The 21,411-nt window shown below is 45.7% G+C and overlaps 3 protein-coding genes across 11 annotated transcripts; all 3 read right to left on the bottom strand.

Moving 5' to 3' along the window:
• Positions 1-476: 476 nt before the first annotated feature.
• tap2a (transporter associated with antigen processing, subunit type a) lies at positions 477-6,587 on the bottom strand. 2 transcript variants are annotated; one of them, XM_086015003.1, is made up of 12 exons: positions 5,718-6,587; positions 5,357-5,471; positions 5,175-5,243; positions 4,942-5,072; positions 4,605-4,810; positions 4,277-4,474; positions 3,954-4,082; positions 3,110-3,298; positions 2,784-2,957; positions 2,217-2,376; positions 1,261-1,397; positions 477-1,078 (listed from the first exon to the last, which is right to left on the bottom strand). In XM_086015003.1, exons 1-12 carry the CDS (start codon positions 6,262-6,264, stop codon positions 881-883), a joined length of 2,253 nt encoding a protein of 750 aa, XP_085871129.1. In that variant the 5' UTR covers positions 6,265-6,587; the 3' UTR covers positions 477-880. The 2 variants fall into 2 exon arrangements, with proteins under 2 accessions (XP_085871129.1, XP_085871130.1); XM_086015004.1 differs by lacking the exon at positions 5,175-5,243 and having other exon boundaries at positions 5,718-6,585.
• Positions 6,588-7,157: 570 nt separating this feature from the next.
• Positions 7,158-12,738, bottom strand: LOC147132001 (proteasome subunit beta type-9-like). 4 transcript variants are annotated; one of them, XM_086015086.1, is made up of 6 exons: positions 12,439-12,738; positions 10,770-11,286; positions 10,313-10,392; positions 9,904-10,033; positions 8,168-8,309; positions 7,158-7,536 (listed from the first exon to the last, which is right to left on the bottom strand). In XM_086015086.1, the coding sequence occupies exons 2-6, from the start codon at positions 10,821-10,823 to the stop codon at positions 7,409-7,411; spliced, it is 534 nt and encodes a 177-aa protein (XP_085871212.1). In that variant the 5' UTR covers positions 10,824-11,286; positions 12,439-12,738; the 3' UTR covers positions 7,158-7,408. The 4 variants fall into 4 exon arrangements, with proteins under 4 accessions (XP_085871212.1, XP_085871210.1, XP_085871211.1 ...); XM_086015084.1 differs by having other exon boundaries at positions 10,313-10,444; positions 11,219-11,286; XM_086015085.1 differs by having other exon boundaries at positions 10,313-10,532; positions 12,439-12,736.
• A 556-nt stretch (positions 12,739-13,294) lies between these two features.
• On the bottom strand, positions 13,295-18,003 carry LOC147132000 (major histocompatibility complex class I-related protein 1-like). Of its 5 annotated transcripts, XM_086015058.1 has the most exons (8): positions 17,836-18,003; positions 17,035-17,301; positions 16,645-16,923; positions 15,596-15,904; positions 15,368-15,484; positions 15,252-15,269; positions 14,050-14,128; positions 13,295-13,949 (listed from the first exon to the last, which is right to left on the bottom strand). In XM_086015058.1, the coding sequence occupies exons 1-7, from the start codon at positions 17,921-17,923 to the stop codon at positions 14,070-14,072; spliced, it is 1,137 nt and encodes a 378-aa protein (XP_085871184.1). In that variant the 5' UTR covers positions 17,924-18,003; the 3' UTR covers positions 13,295-13,949; positions 14,050-14,069. The 5 variants fall into 5 exon arrangements, 4 of the variants coding, with proteins under 4 accessions (XP_085871184.1, XP_085871182.1, XP_085871183.1 ...); XM_086015056.1 differs by lacking the exon at positions 14,050-14,128; XM_086015057.1 differs by lacking the exons at positions 13,295-13,949; positions 14,050-14,128; positions 15,252-15,269 and adding an exon at positions 14,162-15,220.
• Between the last annotated feature and the right edge of the window lie 3,408 nt (positions 18,004-21,411).

Raw genomic sequence — 21,411 nt, 5'->3', positions numbered from 1 at the left:
TATTTTATTACATCCGGTGAATATCTCCAGTTTGCTGTCCTGTACTGTGAAATGTCAACGCGCTAATGAAAAGTATGCAAAATGTACCTGTACAATTACTAAAACTATTGGTCAGATATTCTAAACTTCAAACTTTTATTTTTGGTCTGAGATCCAGTGCTCTTGAAACAAAACATTTTTAGTAGGAGATCTTGACATCTTCCGATCTTACTAACGTTGGTGTTCGTTGGTGCAATTTCAAAGTTTTGTCTTGAACCAACTAACTACAGTAGCGTGGGACTAGTTGAAAAATGTCAAGTCAGAGGTTTTCACCGACAAACACTTGTAGATATAGTGCAGGACATTTATGTTTGACATGACTGGTTCATTGATTTCATTGAGACATTTTACTGCAGAAAAGAAATAGTTCTCCAAAAACAAATATGTAGTCCTACAAAAACCAAACCAAACCAAAATACCGTACATTATACTCACCATAGTTGTGGATTTTTTTTATTGAAAGTAATATGTGCGGATCACTACAGACATACGGTATTTTGCCAGTCGAAGTGGCTGTAACAAGTTTTGCGCTGACCAACCAGAGGACGATAAAAATCGAGGGCCATCAGCTACCGATTGTAAAAGTCCTGGGCATATTATATTGACACGGCAACACACAGAGTCTGGAATCTGATTTGGTGGGGGGAAAAAAAAAAATAAACTCACCAAATCTACGTACTGAAAGCACTTCAGCCAAGAAAAACTCTACAAAATGAAGCGAATAGACCATTGGGAATAAATGAATACAGTTTGATGGAACCAATATTATATTACAATCCCGGTTGCGAATGTGTTGGTCAGAGCTTCTGATAGTGAGTACGCCAACCGAATTGGTGTCACGTTAGCTTCCCGCGGCGGCTATCTTCTCTCTCATTTTACAATATATTCCCTTCTGGTCCATCAGCTGGCGGTGGGTTCCTCGCTCCTCAACGCCACCGCCGCCAATCACCGCAATCTGGTCGGCCTTGTCGATAGTCTTCAGCCTGTGAGTGATCAGCAGCACGGTTTGGTCCGAGCGCCTCAGCAGATCCTGCAGGACCTGCGCCGGGTGAGACAAACATTCACGACAGTGGATATCGTAAACTTTTGTCACGCTTTTATTTTGAATTTAGGTTAATGTCGTAAGATGAGTTTGAGACGGCGCTGAGTGTTTTGGGAGAATACGTCAGAAGCTTGTGGGTTTTTTTTCTTCTTCGTGATTCGATCCCTTCTTGACTGTACCTTGCTTTCGCTTTGCTCATCCAGGGAGCTGGTTACTTCATCCAGGATGAGAACCTGCGGCCGTCTGACCAGCGCTCGAGCGATGGCCACGCGTTGCCGCTCGCTCTTGGACAGCAGGCTGCCCCCCTCACCAACCTCTGACAGACAATCAAATCATCAGTCCAGCGCTCCGGCCGACACGCGCTTCTCCGTCTTAACACCGCACACGCTCGCCGGCAGAGGTGGAAGCGTGCAAGTCAAAAGTAAGTCAAGTTTGAAACTTTTAAGCTTTAACTAAGCAACTTACTCGGTCAAAATTCGCACCGGGTCCTCACCAAATATCAAGCGCCGAAAACCGAATTGAACCTTTTTTTCAATTCTTGAAAGCAATTTTAAACGTCAACAGGCAAGAATTGTCATGTCATCTAGTTCAAGTCGAGCCTCAGCAATACCAAGACAAATTTTAGCCACGCAAGCCCCGAGTCTCAAAATGAGCTCCGGTTACATAAGCCTTAAAGCGGAAGTCAACCCAAACATTTTTTTTTTCAAGAATATGTTCTCAGCAGGCCCACTCGTTGAAACACGGCATTCTGATTAATTTTGCGTTTGTGGAATATAAGTTAAGCAGCAAAACGCACTCGTTTTTAGCCATCTCCGGGGGCGGCCATTTTGTCTTCCGTCAACTGAAAACGACATCGCAACTGCTCACAACGACCAATCGCGGCTGACCTGTTTTCCCAAACGGAGCCGCGAGTGGTCGTCGCGAGCAGTCGTGATATCGTTTTCAGTCGATAGAAGCGACAAAATGGCCGCCCCCGCAGACGGCTAAAAACGAGTGGATTAACACTTATTCCACAAATGCAATATTTATCAGAATGCCCTGTTTCAACGAGTGGGCTGGCATAGCACATACTCTTGAAAAACAAAACAAAAAAAGTTTTTGCGTTGACTTCCACTTTAAGTCCACTTCTGCTCACCGGTATCGTAGCCCTTCTCCAGCTGGGTGATGAAATGGTGGGCATTGGCCCGGTGCGCCGCTTCCTGGATGGCGTCCAAAGAGCAGTCCTCCAGACCGTAGGCGATGTTGTGCCTGACGGAGCCGGAGAAGAGCACCGGCTCTTGGCTGACCACCGCAATCTGTCAAAGCACAAATAGACTGTCGTTCGGATTGTGGCCGTTTGACTCCAGTCCTGTAGGTGGCACTGACGCACGTTTCAATGTTAAAAACAGGATGAACGAGTACACATGGCCGTCTGTGGACTTGGAATGCGAAAAATGAATTTGTGAGGAAAATGATACGAGATCATGATTATGTCCACATAAAAACTTTTTTGACATTTTTGTATTTTGGCATGCTGTGAGATTTTTCAAATGTAAAATACTGGCCTCAGCCAACTGAGACAACATGTCTCTCACCTAACGTGTGGGACCGCCTTCCGCCTTCGTCCCGTTCCAAAAGATCCAAACCCGAAAACAAGTAGTGTTTGCAGCCATACTAGTCAGTTATCGGATAAAAAAACGACAATTTTGCTTTGGGCTTTCACCTTCTTGCCGAGATAGCGGCAGTCGTACGATTCCAGCTTGGCATGGTCCAGCAGGATTTGTCCGTCCTGCGGCTCGTACAAGCGCTTCAGCAGACTGGCGCAGGTGCTTTTTCCCTCTCCGGACACACCGACCAGCGCCGTCATCTGACCCGCTGGCAGCTCCAAAGAGAAGTCCTGACGACAAAGACGTTTTGAATTGAGTACAGTGCAAAAATAAAGGCTCACAGAGGTTGAAGGCAGGCCACTGCCGTCCACCGATTTATGTCCCTGGTGAGTGACGTTGAAACGTCCTCAACAAAAACCAAGAGCTCCATTGTGACGCCCACCTGCAGCACCGCCACATCGGGGCGTGCCGGATAGGCAAAGTTGAGATGGCGGAAGATGACGTGTCCCGCAAGGCACTCGGGTGCGAGTTTCCCATCCGTCCTGATCCGAGGTTGGCGATCCAGAACCTCAAAGACTTTACCGGCGGCGCCCACCGAGGTCAGCATGTGGCCGCTGATGTAGATCATTGTCTGGCACGAGACATTCCCAATATGAGGAGTGTACCTACGTTATCCGCGCCCACATGACCCACAATGCACAGGCAACTCTGCTAAACCCGACTTTATTCTTGCGGAGCTGTTGGATTTATGTGGCGATAGGCCATAATCATACCAGATCCATTAAACATTTTTTTTCCCCCAAGAATATGTTCCGTGCCTGCCGACTAGTTGAAACAAGGCGTTCTGATCAATTGCGTTTGTGGAATAAGGGTCGATCCACTCGTTTTTCGCCATCTCCGGGGGCGGCCATTTTGTCACTTCTATCGACCGAAAGTGACATCGCAACTGCTCAGGTAACAACCCATCACTGCTGACCTGTTTTCTGAGTCCGAGACGCGATTGGCCGGCCGTTGTGAAAATGGCCGCCCACAGAGAGGGCGAAAAACGAGTGCATTTTGCTGCCGAACTCATATCCCGCAAACCCAATGTGAATTAGAATGCCGTGTTTCGACGAGTGGGCCTGCTCGGAACATATTCTTGAAAAAAATACGTTTGGGTAGATTTCCCTCTTTGAATAGGGAGGAGTAACTGCTTTATTACGCGCAGGCATGCACTTTTACGGACCCCAGGGGAACACCGGTTGAAAGACCTCTGCTTTATGACATAAGCTTTTCGGCGCCGATACCCTGACGTTGCTTCCGATGTCTGACTGGTAGAGAATGAAGGAGATCAAGTTCCCGGTGGTCATCTGGCCGCTTTGGACGAACAGCCTGCCATACCGCAGCATCAGCACATGAATGGCCAAACCTATCAGCTACACACACACACACACACACACACACACAGATATGCGCAAATCAAGCTCGGTCTGCTCTTGGAGTGTCGCACTCCTGTCATGACTTGATAGGAGAGAGGTCAATAATCGATATTATTGGCCGAAACAGAGGCCCCCGCCGCCGAAATCCAGTTTTGCCGAGGGCCTCTCCAAAATGGTTACCGGCATCTCACCCTTTGCGCCAGAAGGGACACAACCTGGACAGTGTTTCGTTGGGTCTTGAGCCTGTGCGTGTCCATCAGCCGGTTGTCATAGCGACGGGCCTCCAGTTTCTCCGCGTTGAAGCTCCGCACCGTCCGAGCGGCCGAGATGATCTCATTGGCCGTCTCGTTTGCCGCGGTCGCGGAGTCGTGCGTGGCTTGCGTCAGCCGCTGCAAAGGCACGGTCGGTCATTCGTCGGGCTGGGCGGCTCGTCAAATTCAACCGGCCCAAGTCATCCGTGGGATGGGACTGAACCGAGCTCGTGACAATCAGGGGATCCGATCGGTCTGTCTGCTTTACCTGGCGGTGTTTGTTGGCGATGGTCTGTAGGAGGCCGGTGGCGGGGACCTCCAAGAGCACTAAAAATGTTAGCGTCCACGAAAGCTTCAACATGAGGCTCAGCGTGTACACCGTCTTGATCAGGGTCCTCAGCAGAACGTTGATGTTCAGACAAACCGTTTCCGCCATCAGGGGGATGTCTTTGGAAAGCAAAGAGGTGAGCTCACCTGCACCCGGAAGAAATCGAAATATATTCATTTTTAGGAAACAGTACCCTGGTGCGGGTCGGAGAGAGAGAGATGGCAGCTTGTTCGCTGTGCAGTCTTTGTCTATCAAGCTCTCTGTTATCATGCCTTACCTATCTTTGTGGTGTCGAAAAACGCAATCTCCTGTTTGGTCTGAGCCTGAAACAGATTTCCTTGCACTCTGCATTTGAAGGAGCTCATGGCCCACTTAAGGAAACCCCCTCTGCTGCCTGTGCCCACCGAGCTGCTCAAACAAAAACGGGACGGACATTCACCTTAACTTGGGCCCACAAATGATTTGTGACAAATGATGCCATATCATTCTCATACGAAGTGGCGTACCTACATAAGGGCAATCGGAAAACACACAATAAAGCAACCTCTTCTCAGGAAAAAAATAGGAAAGATGTTGTTTCTGGAAAACAGGCAACTTTTTAAATCCTATGGCGTTTAGTGCTCATTATGTTCCAGTAGCGTTGGGATTATGACAGGGTCTGACATTTTGGCGGTCAGGGTGCATGTTCTCACCTTCCCACTGAGAACACGCCCATCAGAAGCAGTGCTGACAAGAACTCATGTGGCACGTAATCGTCACGCAGGTTGTCAATTACCTTGCCCGTGTAAAACCGGACCTGGATCTCACCTGAGACACACCCACGCACGCGCACACACACAGATAAATTCCCTCAGTGGGTAGTTCTTATGTCGTATTTCTTTACATTCTCTTATGTTTTATGACAAGTATATTTACCCATGCAGCGAATGAAACTTGTAAGTCAAGGTACCACTGCATATTACGTGATACAGTAATATCGCTCATTTCGACCCCCTCTTCATCATGATCATCATCATCATCATCGTCATCGTCATCGCTATGGCGTATACTTACAGACGGCAGCCAGGGTGAGAAAGCAAACGCCTCCGACCAGCAGAGCCAAGTCCGGCCTGTACATGCGAACAACCCTCATGAACAAAGCTCTTGGCTTTTGTTGCTTCTCTTTTCGGCCATTCGAGTCCGGCACGCCGACTTCCCAAAACAACGCCGCGGCCAGCGAGGCCCCGGCGCACATCATCCAGTAGCGCGCGACCCCAGTCGCCCCCGCCGTCATCGTCGCGCCGCACGGGGGGTCCCCGAGGCGCCAGGCGGCGGCGGCGGCGGCGGCGGCGAAGCTCTCCAGGGCGGCGGGCAGCGCGCTGTGCAAGGCGAGGAAACGAGCCGGCGCCGCGGCAAGCTCCCCGAGGTTGAGCAGGGAGAAGGCGGCCAGCGCCAAACAACACCGGAGAAACGCGAGCAGCCACACCGACAGCCAAAATAAACTCGCCGCGCTCACCACCGGCGCCGCGGCTTGAACCAGGCAGGCGTCCGCGACGAGCGCAAAAAGGGCAGCAAAAGCTCGGCGAAGCGTCGAACTCTTTCTCCCCATTTTCAAGGACATGCAGCCCGCGTGTCGAACTACCCGCAGCAACTCTTATCTGTTTTCGGTTTCACTTCACTGGAACACTTCCTCTTCTGATATTCCCCTTCTGATACATATGCGTTCGATGACATGTCTCAAACGTTACCAGGTCAACATTTCCTGTTCTGATAAGCAAGATTCATTTCAAAGACCCTGTAAAGTGAACTCAGAGATTTGTTTCTAAACATTAACATTATTCTAAACATTCTACATTAAAGTGGAAATCAACCAAACACATTTTTTTTTCTCGAGAATATGTTCCCAGCAGGCCCACTAGTTGAAACACGGCATTCTGGTTAGAATTGCGTTTGTGCAATATGAGTTAAGCAGCAAAACTGCTCAGGGCTCACGTCACGGCCCAGTTGGAGAAAACAGGTCAGCCGTGATTGGTCGTTATTTGAGCAGTTGTGATGTCATTTTCAGTCGACAGAAGTGACAAAATGATGGCTAAGAACCGGTCGAATAACTCTTATTCCACAAATGCGAGATTTATCAGAATTCCTTGTTTCAACCAGTGGGCTTGCATAGAACATATTCTTGAAAAAAAAATATGTTTGGGTTGACTTTAAAAATAAGAGATAATCATGATCTTGTGACCTCACACGATACCGATTCCAATCTACATGGATTAGCTGCACATGATTCCATTTTAGAGCTGTTCACTAACTTGTATTTGAATAATCGATTCATCTGTCATTTTTTAAATTAATTGATGAATTCGATTTTTTTTTTTAATAATCCAAATGTCCTTCCTTTATTATTCAAAATAGGACACTATCTCTAATTGACTGCAGAAAACGTACAAAGATTCATTTACTGGTTTGGTCTGTAACATGTCTGAAATCAGTGAAAAATATTCATCATTTCCTAGGTCAAAGTAGATGTTTGCAAACGATTTATTGGGATTAAACACAAAGATAATCAGTCTGCATGATGGAGGACTACAGAAAAGTGAGAATAGTTACTGTTGACTTCTGTGTAAGTTTCTTTGCATTAGCGGGGACAAATTTGACAGACGATAAGACGCCTTTATTTAAGAGACTTTTGATGCAATGTGATCTTACACCGTCTGAACTAAGATTTAGTTACAGACACCAAAGGGTTCATGTCGTATCGGCATGTGTCACTTGTCAAAGAAGGCGGGTAAGTCATTCCCTAAAATGACTTTCTCCTTTGCACCGTGCTCATCGATGGTGACCAGGTAGGCCACGCCTCCACTGGAGCCGTCCCGGTTCATGGCCAGAGTGAGGGCTGAGAAAAGAGAGAGAAAACCATTTTTGTGATTCGTTTTCCTGTTTAACTTTGAAGTTCCTGGCTGCTTTTTTCCCTCTGTTGTGTGTGGGGTTTTTTTGTTTGTTTTTTTTTTTTTTTGCTATCTATCACTGTCGTGCCTTGACAGAATCAAATGGAAATGCCAGCCTCTATGAAAAAACCCGACCCAAATATTTGTAATGTTATTTTCAATAAGGAAAATATCACACTATATACTTGACTTGAGAAGAATTTCACAACTTCTGTAAGTGACTCTGTAAACTGCCGCAATATTATGTTCTTTACAGAAGATAAAGAATATATACCCAAATTGTTAAATTGCCTGTCTCCATGCAGCGTTTGCGTTCAAATATTCATGATGTAAAGCGTTACAACGCCGCCACAAAGATGCTATTGGTTAGCCCGCTTGTGGCGTTTCCCTTTATGTGTTAGCGTGAAGCTATAAGATTTTAAAGGCAAAGGTATGCAGTTGCTTTAAATACGTGTGGCATTTTTCTTTGATTTGTGTTTAGTTTGATGGCCAACCGGGAGCGCCATGAAACGGCTCGGAGCCGCGTTTGGGTCGAGTTCTTCACGTCCCAGCTGGCGTCACCAGGAAGGCGTCACTTACTGTTAAGGACAAACTGCTGGCACTCGTCTCTGCTCATGCCGGAGCGATACGTGGCGTCCACATAGCCGTACACGTAGGTGCTGCCGGAGCCCCCCACGGCGAAGGGTTGTCGCAACAGGGCGCCGCTGAGCGTGGAAAACACCTGCCACAGGACAGAGGAAGACGTCAAGCAGAGGTGCGACTAATCCGTTTGAAGTCTTAACTTTCAAGTGTCACGCAAGTTAATGCGTTAATGTGTCAAGTCAAGTTAACTCCAAAAGTAGAAACGAACCCGACTGGCCGTTCCATTTAGATTTTTGGGAGGGGGAGAGCGCCATTTGTTCCCGAATGTCCTTTATCGGTCATTTTCTGTCCTTTTTTACCTCTCTTGCGCTTGAACTCAACTTTCACGCTGAGTAGCGTTCCCCTGATGTCGACTTTCACTGTCTGCAATTGCCGAGTCTCAGATGCAGACTTGATTGGCTGAGCAAGGTCACGTGCAACGACTTGCCTCGCATGTAACCGGCCAATACGTTCCGTCGCTGCGGCAAAGTGCTGCGCCGCTTAAAATAGAATTGCCCTGAATATCTCAAATCAGAACTAGCTGTGGGTAAGAATATAAAAGTCAACCCGCCATTGATGCAAACCACCCCCATCTGGCAATAACAAATGTGTCATGCTCTTTGTTTGACGTTTAGTTTGACAGTCAACTTTTACTTGGAGTAAGCGCTAAACAGCTTGAAGTCCCTTTCGGGATTCATTTGCTCAATATTAGCCAACCTGCTACTTATTGAAAAAGTGAGCTGAACGGGGTTCTCCAGGCACCGCTGTAGTAGATGTGCCGGCGTTTTCTTCCCCGGGCTTTTGCTTCCCCGGGCTTTTGCTTTCGTTTTGACGTTTGCTGGGTGTGGCCGGTGTTCTGCCTGCTCGCCCTGCTGCTCCTGTTCACCGAAAGAATCTATTCTTCTCAGTCTCAGCGTCGCCACAGTACATGACACTCGCAGTCACTTTGTACGAATGAGCTCCAATTTAGTATCCTCCTCTTACTACGGAGACATGAGAACAATGACAGTGTCCTACTTGCTTGATCTCAAGAATCTCTCCTGTTGTTTCCTGGCAAAGTGCTTAAAAGCTCCTTTGTCTTCATGGCAGGGGTGCAGATTCCCCACACAAATGTCAATTATTACATTTCACGATACCAATTGAAGTACCATCATATCATTCTTCATCTTCATCATTCGGCTGAAGGACTTCGGACCGATTTATGGCAAACACGAGTGACTTATTCCCAGCCTTAATGCAATAAAGTCAATGACTTTATGGTCGTTCGATTAAATGGCCAACTGACACGAAGGTGAGCTCATGTTGGCCCAGCCGGCGAAGTTAACATCGCTTACTCCTCTTTGTTGGACATTTTGGGGTGACTTATCTTTGACGTGTGTCCTTATGTTGTAAAGCCCGCTGAATTGATCGTAGACGAAGGGGAGTCTGTTTTAACGTCCGATTTTTAACATACCGCATTAAACATCCTCAAGTAAACACTGATTTAAAGCTGGTTAGCTTGGTACACATTGCTGTGTTGTTCAGCATGTTTGATCGATTCACGTTTAAGAATGTCAAAGCGGATCTTGCGACCTTGCATTTTATTTATTTTATTTATTTTTTTTTTTTTGGAATACGACCCCGGAAGAAAAAATGTGGACACCCTTGTTGTAGACGTTTGCGACAACATGCACACGCGGCGGCCATCCTCTGACCTGCCCGCCGCCTCTTCTGTCCCAGCCGGCCACGATGAGACTAGCGGCCAGCTCGTCCCGATAGCGGTACGACGTGTTCTTCACCAGGGTTGCGGCGGCAACCACCCGCGGCTCCTCTTCGATCTCCAAGCTGCCGAGAGTAAAAGACAGAAGATATTGCGCGAACGTGTACCGTATCGACACGACCGGATAAAAACAATGTCATTCACTTCCTCGCTATTCAACTTCGTAATCTTCATCTGAGCCGGAAATTAAAATGTGGAAAATCTGTCCTTTTAAAAAATATATGTATATTTTTTGGTGGACTGACTAAGAAAAAAAAAAAAAAGACTCCATTTTTCATATTTCAGTTTTCAATCGCCAATTGGAAATGGAAGCTTACCAAACAAAGGCTGTTCTATTTGCATACCTGTGAACCTGCAGCTCATAGCGGGACAGATCGGCAACCGTCTGAGCATCCGCCGCAGAGCCGGAGAGAGCGCAGTAGATCTTTGGGTGGAAGGGTATCAGCTTGTTCATCACGCGGTTCACGACGGAATTGCTGCACGGGCGACACAGTGAGTTGCTCGCCATGCAGCGCACGGTCATCCTGTGGTGCCTCGAGACTCCGGTAGTCTGATTTACAGGTTCTTAGAGATACGGGTCGTCGTTTGGATTGACAGATACCGCAGATTAAATACAAGCGCTCGAAAAGGGGCTTCAAAGCAGATTAATGCCACTAAAAGTTCATTGTCAAACATAACATAAAATGAACAATTACACTGAAAACAATGTTGCTTTCGGAATAGCCCGCTAGCTTGATGCTAACAAAGCGGTTAGCATCGATTTTTTTTTTTTGTTTTTTTTTCAGTTTTAGATCTACTCACTTCACAGTAAGCGTCCGTTTGGCAAATAGTGAACAATTCTTCAGAAAGGGGCATGAAGCTGCTGAAGGCCAAATGACAAGAGTCGCTAGCCGGCAGCTAGCTTGCGAGCTAACAAGCCTCTGGTGGCGCCTCACTCGGAGGATGGGCGGCAGGCTTATCCACGGCAACACCTCTTGGATTGAGAATTTCAGAAATGGCACCTAGCTGTTCTGCCCACTTTTTGTTGTTGTTGTTGTTGTTGTTTTCCAGCAATTATCTACAAGAAAATGTATCATCCAGTGGCAAACTAGTCTTTGAATTCACTTGACGGCGTCTTTCAGTCACAGTACGACGCAGACTTCTTCAATTCTTAAAGGATAAACGTTTTTTGTTTTGTTTTCGATCGAAATGAAAACGACTATTTTAAAAGTGGGCATGCGTGCGTTGCCGGGGAGGCAGTGGGGGCGCACCTCGCGGTGACGCGCGAGTCCGAGCCCAGCACGACCCCGCCATCGAACTCCGTGGCGATGATTGTCGTCTGCCAAGCAAAAAAGACAACATGTTATGTCAGGCTACGCAAATAGGTATTGTCAGCAGTGTCCCATCCATCAGGTGTGAAATTAAGCACCCAAGTGAGTTGCGTTGATTGTCGGCGGCCCGCTATATTGTGTATTTTTAAAAGTGATTTTATTTTGGTTTCCCGCAGTACACTCGCATGTGGGAAAGGGGAGCCGCAATCAGACATTTATCGAAGGATAGGTGAACATTGAAACACATCGACCCGCCAATGCCGCCCCTCCAGGCCCCGCCTCTTAAACGCACAGGCACGTAATCTAGCGCACGGACACGACACTACGTACGGTGATTTCGACACATTTTAACGCTTGCAATGTTTTCAGAGTACACATTTGCTTTAATGAGCTTGCCAGTTTATCAACTTTTGCCCCATTGTGATGTTACAGCGAGGCTCGTTTGCATAACTCCGCCCCTATGCTGAGTTTCTTCGCCCCTGGCTCGGCAGCGACGCTAGCCAAATATCCAGAGCCGGGCAGGACAGCACTGTGTAAAACCCGATCACGTCAAAGCCGAAAGGCAGAGCTGCATCGAGTTTTGTTGGCACTGAATTCATTCACGCTTTCGCGCCGTACCTTCGCTATTGTAACAAAAGCTGAACTCGCCTTTGGCTCAGTCGCGCACTTGCATGAGACAGGACCTCCCCCTCAAACAGGCTCACATGCTTGTTTGCGGAATGTGCGAGGACGCGGGGGAAACATGCAAACTCCGCGCAAGAAGGAGCTCACAACCTAAAACCTTTTGGTGCTGTGAGCCAGACATACAAAGCCTGACTTTTGAAAAATGAGGATAGGGACTTGGAGGCAACACAAAAAACAGCTTCCAAATCCTGTTTGTGAACAAAAAAACAAACAAACAAACAGGAAGATGCGTGCTAAAATGATAGCCAGAATAAAATAAAGTGTCCACTGAGACGACACAACTAATGCTGTCCGTTTTCAGTTAAATACGACAACTGATCTTCCGAATGAAATGTGGTCGAACACATTCCGAATTTCACGGCATGTACTATTAACAGCTCTAAATCATTCAAATAACATCAGCTCTTAACAATCACCAATGCGTGTGTGTGCGTCCGTGTGCGTGCGTGCGTGCGTGCGTGCGTGAACGTACTCACCCCGGTTTGCACCTCCTCGGATCGTGCGGCCGACCGGTCCAACATGCTCTCCGAACCCGGCTGCGTCTTCCTCCTCACGAGGCTGCAGGACGAGCCCCAATAAAACCAAAACGTCGATTGTCAGGACTCCGGCGCGTTGAACATGAAAGTGAAAGTCAAAGTCAAAGTATAGCTCGCGGTTTGATTGCGTTGTCATTGCGCAACAAGTCACCGGGAAGCCTCAATGGGTTCATATAAATTTGGCAAAAGTACTCACACGTTTTACTTGGAGTAAGTATAAGTACATAGAATTGCGTTGAAAAAAAAAAAAAAAAAAGCAACTCATAAAAGCAGAAGTATTGCAGCGTGGGACAGACTCTGAGATGCAAACTAAAAATGAGTATTTACTGTCAATCATATACACTCTAAAAACTGTTGAGTTAAAAATAACATTTTGGGTCAAAAATGGACCGATACACAAATTGGGTCCATTTGACCCACTTTCTTGCTTTGTTTGATATAAAACAGGCCACTTTTGGGGGTTGTTCTGTACAAACCATCCATTTTTTTGGCCCCAAGTTGTCGATCGGTCCACTTTTGACCCCAAATGTTGTTATTTTTAACCCAACTGTTTTTACAGTGTACAATACCACGTTTCATAATTACTTGCATTGTTTGTACATGTCCTGCGCCCCCATTGGCCGGTGAGCAATTCATTGTTTGTTTGTATGTGCCTTAAAATGCACTCCCAGTTGACGCAAGAGAGAGAAGAGGGAGTAAAACAGGCCAAAATCAGGATGAGAGTCTTGGCATACTGCAAGAGTGTAGAAATAAGTCACAAGTCGAGATATAAACATTTCGACAGAGGGAGTCGCTCTAGAGTCCAATAGAATTTATTGGCATTTCCACAGAGTTACAAACATGATTCTGGGCGTGTCCCAGAATCACGAATGAGAAATTAACAAAACATTTCCAGCGGGCAGGGCTGTCGCTCATCCTCCCGTCGCTGACGTCACGCTGAGCTTGTTGAGACAGCACGCCTGTTGAGCGTGACTCGGCAGCGCCTCTGCTGGTCGCAGCCAAGTAGTGCACCGCAGTTGCCATCTCCATGTATGAATTATTACAAAGAACGTCGACAACTCTTCAAATGTGAAATGGAATCAAACAAGAAGGAAGGTCGGAGCAATGCATATACGGCCTGGTGAAACAATCAAGCACGTTTTTGAAGGACAGTGCAATGGCATTTTGTCTTCAACTCAGTTCCATTCAATTCTTGAATGATTCAACTGCCCGATACAAGGATTTCATACAAACTCAACCGACAAACAGGTCAACACAGAAAGAAGAAAGCAACTCGATTAACTGTTCAAAAAAAAACCCACCCAAACAAGCAAAAAAAAAAAAACCAAACCTTTGAGCATGACTTCAAATTAAATTGCAATAAGCGTCTACTTGAAGAAGATCAAATCGGCTGTGTTCTCTCATGCGTGATGAGAATGTACCCGGGAGGAGACACTCTTGTGTTCCAACACCTGGAGGAAGAAGAGCAGAGCAAATAGTGCACATGAATCCACATCCAAATGTTCCCAAAACCATCTCCAGAATGTGAAAATCACGCGTGTGCTAACTCACTCGGTGACGGCTGCCGCGTCTCACTCGGTGACGGGCTCAAGATCGTCGGAAACGGCCGAGGGAGCGCATTCACATCGAGCTGTGAATTCAAAACTCGACTCAGACTCGAGAGAAAAGTATTTGTTCCACCCAGGCGTTCACCGCCGAATGAATGTTCTCCTTGCGTCTTTTTATCATACAACTTATTTCGTTTATGTTCGCGGGTGTCCACTGTACAGTACACGCAGTCAGGTTGTATATTCTTTGTCCTCTGTGTAGAAACAGCGCATGTTACGCCGTTCTAATGAGCTGAGAGGAGTTGAGACGTCTCAGTTACTGTCTGACTTGAACTGCCCGAGGTGACCGGAGCGCAATGACCATCAATCATCAGTGAGACAAAAAAATTCCATACTTTGAAGTTCTCTTTCATGATCTCATTATTGTATGTTTATTTTTAATGCAATATTATGGAGTGCTATTTTCCTCAATTTTTTGTTTTTGGGGAATACTGGAGCTGATTAATGGCACTTCTGTTCATTTCATTGGAAAAAGAGGATTCAAGGTGCGAGTGTTTCAAGTTACGAGTAGGGATACGACGATTCATCGAAACTCGATTGAAACTGCTTAAAATGCGCATCGATGCCAAAAAAAAAATCGAATCGATTAATTACCTAACAACCGACATAACATAACATTCTCGTGACCTAGGTCATTAGAATATACTCATTTAGAGTGCTAAAAAATGTAGGTCCTCCTCATTTTTCAACTTTTTTTTCCCCATTCCAGATGCATACCACATTTTGCTTGTGTTGATGAAATTATGCGCTCGCGCCAATCATCATTGCCTATTGCGTTGGCGGATGGCTGCAGCACCACACTTGAGCACAGAGACAAGCATGGTAAGGATTTTTTTTTTAAATCGGGAACTGAAAATCGAATCGAATCGGGGCTTGAGTGAATCGTTACGTCCCTAGTTACGAGCGTGGTCACTGGACGGATTCAACTCATATCTCAAGGCACGAATGTACATTTTTCGCACATCGACATCTTCTCACGGAGGTTCTGCGTCAACGTCAATATTCATGCGTGCATTGTAACATAGCCGACTTTGTGGCGTCAAGTGACCCCTCGTTCACACTTGGGTGGCAAAGGTCTAAACGGGGCCTTCTGAGGACTGCCTGGTTTATTTTGACTCTAAGGAAACAGAAAAAGGATTTACTCACAAGCTTGAGAGTATTTGGCTGAAATGAAAGAGAAACAAGAGAAGATTACTTTCCGTCACAAACGGCACGAGGCCAAAAATCTTCTCTTTGGTCAGCCAAACATTTGTGTCGCTCACCTCGTCTGGTTGCGTGACGCTTGGCAAGGACGGCCGCCGCCGCCGCCGCCGCCGCCGCCAGAGCGAGGACCGCCAAGGAGACAGCGATGGCCACCGCCTTCTTTCGGTCTTCTTCTTCTTCACAAGGCAAGCAAGAGATGAAGACAAACACGTGACCGACTGCTGTCAGGACGCCGGTCGGCCACCGTGCCCGACACGCGACAATTCAAGCGGGTGGGCGCCGGTCACCTTGGATGCGCGCGTTGCTCAGGACGCTTCCTCTCTCCAGCTTGACGACGACGTCTCCCTCGACGCCGGCCAGCTGGAACACGCATTCGTACTTGCCCTCCACGTCGGGCGTCACCCCCACTTTGAGGTGGGCCGCCGTCTGGAAGGTTCCGTCGTGGTTGGGGAGGGTCTCCCCCATCTCCACGTCCTCGTGGATCTCCTCGCCGTCCCTCCTCCAAAATAGGGCCGACGCCCTGGGGTAGAAACCGGTGGCGTGGCAGGTGACCGGAGAGGAAGGCGTCTTTTGCAGCAGAGACACCGTGGGAAGCTCTGCACACGGAGGTGGAGAGAAGGCGTGAGGGAGCAAAGATGGAAGGAGCCAAAGATGGAGAGAATGTGCGAGAGAAGGAAAGAAATGTGGACGAGACAACAAGGAGAATCTGCAAGATAGAAAGAGGGGAAGAAAAAGGAAATGGAAGTCGCAAGGGGACAAAAGACGATGAAAATGTGTGAGAGGGAGAAACATTGCGACAATGTCTGAGAGGACTAGAGCTGGAGACAAAGTGTGAAAGGATGAAAGATGGAAAATGACAAATGTGTGAGAGGACAAAGGGCGGCGCAAATGTGAGAGCAAATTCAACAGAGACGTGAGAGAGGAAAACGCGAAAAGTATGAGAGAATGAGTGACGTGACTCAAGATGGAAGGAAAACAGGACAGGCGAATGATGAACCTGTGAGAGGATGAAAGTTGAAGAGAGTAGGCATGAAGACAACGTGAGAAAATGTGCGGAGAAGGACGGATGGAAGAAATATGTGAGGGATCTTGAGAGTATGTGGGTTCGAATGTGGAACTGAAAACAGCATGCGAGGATGAGTGAAAGAGGGGAGCGAACGTGCAAGAGTACAAACACTGGGGGGCATCCAAAGATTGGAGACCAGGTGTGAGAGGACAGAAGATGGCCAAAAGGGCGAGAGGCGAACGACGGACACGTGGGCCAGGATGAAAGAAGGTGTGAGAGGGCGAACCATGGCGAGAGTGTGAGGCTCGAAGGTGTGAGAGGCCGCTGCACCTGTTCTCATCAGGAAGTCCCTCCCATTGCTCACATGCTTCTCCAAAAAAGCTGGACAAATCTCAGTGAGAAAATGCTTTACGCTTTGACTGAATCCTTCACTTTGTTCCCACTTGTTTTTGGTGATGACAGCTTGTTGATTGGCTGCGATCCATCTCATCGTCTTCGCCTCAAACGATATTAAGTCTTCTCCGTCATAACTGATGTCATTCCAACCGTCAACCTCACCGGTCTCGTCATCCCACTCACAGCCATGGATCACCTGGATCATGTGAACACCTGAAAGTATCGCACGCACACACGATGAAGCGACAGGAGAAGCCAGCAGTGACGTGTTTGTTTGAGCGCGTCAGGTGAATTTCATTAGAAGAAGGTTGAAGGGAAACAAACCTCCAGTTTGGTTGAAGCGCTCTTTAGCAATTTCAATGTTGGCTTTGAAGACCTGCTCATTTATAACACTGCCCCGCGTCTCTCTCTGCCAGAAGTGTGGATCGTCTGCCGTGATTTTGTTCACCCAGTCCTGTTTGATTTGCATTTTCCTGCCGTTGCTGTCGTAGTGCAAAATCGGAACGCCGTCAACGTACGCGACCTCCCAGTACTCGGGTAGCTTTGCAACTTGAGAGGACGCTGTCAGGAAATACTCGAGCGTGTGACCAGCTGGAAGAAAAACAGGAAAATGACCCCCGTTTTATTCACTTGTTTTACATTCAGCAATCTTGCGCAATTCCTCTTTCAAATAATTCTGCCTGCAGTGTGAACGTCGACACACTTGACGTCATTGATATCATCTCGATCTCGGCGCATTGTTTCTCACAACCTTCCCCGCCCGTGAGAGTGACGACCCACACTCGATTTTTTTCTACTTGTGACAATGTGACGGCTTAGAGCATTTGAAGTGTAACTCTATTGTTTTAGCAATTACCCCCCACGTCGAACAGACAAAGAAATATAAATGTGATTTCTAGAATGACACAGTATAACATTTCACGGCTGCCTGTTAGCTTTTCCATATTTCATATTTATTTGCCATGCTGGTGTGCATCATCTTTATTTGTGTCGTCTTTTAAGTTGATCAACTTTATTACCCAGCGGACAAATGAAGAAAATGAAAAACTTGAGGCCTGGCCTCAAAATCAAGAGCGACAAGCGACAGCAATGGGATAATAAAGTTATTTTAAAAAGCGCACTTACCAGGCGTCACGCTGTGCACTTGTACAGCCGCAACAAAGAGGAAAAATACATTCATAGCTGACATCAAAAGTTGTTTTGCTGTTTTCATCGAGCTGGGCAACGAACAAGTCAAAGGGGCGGCTGCCCGTCCGAAAGGCTGACGCGAAATGACAAAAAACGGTAGGACGCGCTTTTGACAACCCCACCCGAGCCAATCAGAGTACAGCGTGGCGATGACGTCACGCAGCACTCGCTTTTGACTACCCCACCTGAGCCAATCAAAGTACAGCGTGGCGAAGACGTCACGCAGCACTCAAACTGGATAGTGCCCGTTCGAGTTTGATGGCAGCGATTCATTTTAGACCCGAATGGAAACCAGTTCACTTCCGTCATGCTGCATCTGTTGCTAAAACGACAGCAAATGTATGTGTGTGTGTGTGTGTGTGTGTGTGTGTGTGTGTGAGAAGACGTCAGATGGGGTGAAAAGCAGCACAAGTGGTTGTGAGATTTGTGGTGAAAACAGCGACGCCCTCCTCCTGGTAGCGAGCGGTAACTACAGCAAGGAAGCGCTAGTTTGGCTTTCTCTGAAATCACGTGACCCGAGTGCGTCGTTACCGTCGAGATGCAAACGTCCATGAGCCCACTTTGATTGCTAAACGTATGTTAACGTCGCCGCCGTATTGGATGTGGAAAAGAGGGGCACTTGGTAAAGCTTTTAAGGCTGAGCTATGGTTTTCCAAATGACTTATTCCCGACTGTATAATCGCTACAGTTTATATTGGCAGATCATTCAACTTAACTCATTGAAAACAAAAAGCAGGTTGGCAGAATTCCCCAAAAATCTTCAAGCTGTTTATGGTGTGTTTTACAAAGTGAACGCACAACTCTTTTTGTCCATTTGTGTTGCTCTCCTTTCATATTAAGGATATTTTGCCCATCGCAACTCATTGGTTAGTTTAGAACGTGAATCCCAACACAGCCAATGACTTTGGATCATATTTGGCCATTGTAACATCATTTTGCCAAGAGAATGCGATGCCTTTGTGGCCAATACTATGAAATCCTGTATGTGCACAGCACAATGTTGGCTTGAAACCCGCCTCCACACCACTCAGACGTACCGCCCATTTCCCGTAAACGAGGTCTCTTGATCAATGAAAGAAATTCAAAGGTTTTCTTACTCCTCACAGATTTCAAAGATCTATACCGCAAAATAAACTCATCGATCCAATGATTCAAACAGTTTCGTCTTGAAATGTCTACATTTTTAAGAAAGAACTTCCCCGATAACAACACATTGGTACAGGGACAATACAGGGATTTTTTTTTTTTTTCTCACCAAAAGCAACAACCTGTTGGACTCCAAAGGAGAAAAGTGTGTTTTGATCTAAAAACAGCCCCCATACCGAATCGCAGAGGGAAGAATACATGCTCAAGGATTGCAATATCCTTATCACAAAAAATAACAACAATTCACCCCAATATAAAGACTCTCTCACATTGTACCAGGTCCCCATTACCGCCAAGGAAATGAGCAACCACCCACACCCCTCTAATCATCTATGCCTACTCATAAACTGATTTTTTTATTCCATACTGGAGTGTGATGTGAAGTAAAGTTATGTTTGAAAATTAACTTCCAAATGAGGAGAACCTGCTGATGGAAAGCAGAGAGCATCACCGGTAAAGAGCTGTTGACAAAAAAACAAAACAAAAAAAAAATCCGCATCAACAACAACAAAAATCTATCCAGGCCGTTTTTTTTAATTATACAGGGGACAAGGTCCCAAAACGAGAAAATGTCCGTTTTGACTGAAGACACTGACAGTGACTACAATTTCAAAACACCGATCATCACTTCAAAGATGCAGGATACTGCCCTCAGGTGGCCAACATTGTTTTAGGTTGAGGATTTAAAATAAATAAATAAATAAAATAAAAATCATACAAACCAAGCACTTGTCCATGTCTACCCGTGTTGTGATGTGTTGCTCTACTAACTAAATTTGTTTGATTCCCAACGTAGCTATTAACGTTTTGGCTATTATAAATGTAATTTTCGCCAATAGAATGTGTTACCTTTGTGGCTAAAGCTATGAAGTCCTGTATGTGCACAATACTGCACGTTTGGACAGTGAAACCAGCTCCTGATCAAACACAAAATTAAGAAAAAGAAAAAAAAGCAGATAAACTATCAATAAGCATGTTCCATAAAAAAAAAGGGGGGGTGGTGGTTGACTGCCATCTGAAAAAAACAAAAACATCCTTCTACACAAAATGTTGAAAAAAAATATCTGCTAATAGGTTAGGACTGCATGCTGGGATTCACTGTAAATTTAGGCAGTGATTCTTACGCAAACCACCAGTGGGACTCTAACAACGAGAAATATTTAGTCGTAATATGAGACAGGACAAGCAGGGAGACAAGAACAACTTTTGATTGCTTTTATATGGATTTAATTTTGGCACAAATAAGCCACGAGAACAGCCTTCCAAAATGTGCCAAGTATGTCTTCACTCAAGAAACAGGCATATTTAAACAAAAAAAACAACAACAAAAAAAAACCTAATTGTGTTAAACACATTAGATTAACGCCACCCCGCAAAACTGTACAAAAGATGACTCCTTTTACGTTTGGACGCCTTTGTCCTGAAGTGGTGGACTTAGCTATATATGTATAAATCTTCAGTATAAATATCAGCAACATAACATTTACACAAAAAAATGCCTGCTTAGTTATCCACAGTTGTACTCTTGCTGAAAACAAGATGGAGGACAACATTTTGATGACTCTGAACAGGCGTCAGTTTTAAAATACATTCAAGACAAGCAGCCTTTGCACTTTCTTCGCATTTCATCAGCAGCCACGTTAACATCAGTATTAATAAAATAAATAGTCACCAAAACGGCATTTTTTGACAGCCAGTGTACAAACAAAAAAAAACAACAACAAAAAAATCCTTCTCTCTCAAGCACGACTGGACAAACTTGCGTGGTCTGTGTATGCAAAATAGGTATCGTAAAAGTGTATGCTCATTTTTCATTTGTACTCAATTTGATAAGCAATGAACTAATTTAATTTTAAAATTACACATGTAATTAGGTTATATTTTACGCTTTATTTACAATAAATCAAGAAATGATTATGTGTAGAAAACATGAGTAACATTATTAATTGACTATTTTTTTTTAAGTTTAAAAAGTTACTGCACAAACTACCTTATTTACAAAACAAATTAGAAATATTATACGATAATTATGTAATTTGAAAAATAAATACATTCTTACAAACCAATTTTTGGGAGAAAAAAAAATTGACCAATAATAAAAAGTAAATACTAGGTAGGACCCAATTTGCCCATGCCCACCCAAACGTATTGCAAGTCTTCATTTTTTGAGTTGCCAGGAAAAAAAAGGGCAAAATTGGGCTAAAAAATGTCCATTCCAGCAAGTTCAGATTCTAAAAAGAGCACACACATCAAAACGCGACATACACTCGACGGCATGAAACCGCACACGCGCAAACGTTTACGTCGCTAGGTCGCTCGTGCTAGCAGAATGTTGCGTGACCTTTGCTAGCATGTTTCCTTCAATAA

This window comes from Filicampus tigris, chromosome 18 (assembly GCF_054856515.1).
Source record: "Filicampus tigris isolate MCC_2025a chromosome 18, RoL_Ftig_1.0, whole genome shotgun sequence".
Taxonomy (NCBI): Eukaryota; Metazoa; Chordata; class Actinopteri; order Syngnathiformes; family Syngnathidae; genus Filicampus; species Filicampus tigris.
Note: the sequence above shows the minus strand (reverse complement) of the source record. Positions and strands in the feature narration are given on the sequence as shown.

What these genes read in the sequence shown, in the direction of transcription:
- tap2a (XM_086015003.1), bottom strand. Translation starts at nt 6,264, where the DNA reads ATGTCCTTGAAAATGGGGAGAAAGAGTTCGACGCTTCGCCGAGCTTTT. An exon ending in GGCGTGTTCTCAGTGGGAAG is followed by an intron (nt 5,244 to 5,356) that starts GTGAGAACATGC and finishes CCTGTTTTCCAG; the next exon opens with AAACAACATCTTTCCTATTT. An exon ending in CCGATGTGGCGGTGCTGCAG is followed by an intron (nt 2,958 to 3,109) that starts GTGGGCGTCACA and finishes CTTTGTCGTCAG; the next exon opens with GACTTCTCTTTGGAGCTGCC.
- LOC147132001 (XM_086015084.1), bottom strand. Translation starts at nt 12,483, where the DNA reads ATGTTGGACCGGTCGGCCGCACGATCCGAGGAGGTGCAAACCGGG. An exon ending in GACTCGCGCGTCACCGCGAG is followed by an intron (nt 10,445 to 11,218) that starts GTGCGCCCCCAC and finishes TCGCCCGTGCAG; the next exon opens with CAATTCCGTCGTGAACCGCG. An exon ending in TATGAGCTGCAGGTTCACAG is followed by an intron (nt 10,034 to 10,312) that starts GTATGCAAATAG and finishes TACTCTCGGCAG; the next exon opens with CTTGGAGATCGAAGAGGAGC.
- LOC147132000 (XM_086015056.1), bottom strand. Translation starts at nt 17,923, where the DNA reads ATGAAAACAGCAAAACAACTTTTGATGTCAGCTATGAATGTATTTTTC. An exon ending in AGTGCACAGCGTGACGCCTG is followed by an intron (nt 17,302 to 17,835) that starts GTAAGTGCGCTT and finishes TTTTTCTTCCAG; the next exon opens with CTGGTCACACGCTCGAGTAT. An exon ending in GAGCAACGCGCGCATCCAAG is followed by an intron (nt 15,485 to 15,595) that starts GTGACCGGCGCC and finishes TGCCTTGTGAAG; the next exon opens with AAGAAGAAGACCGAAAGAAG.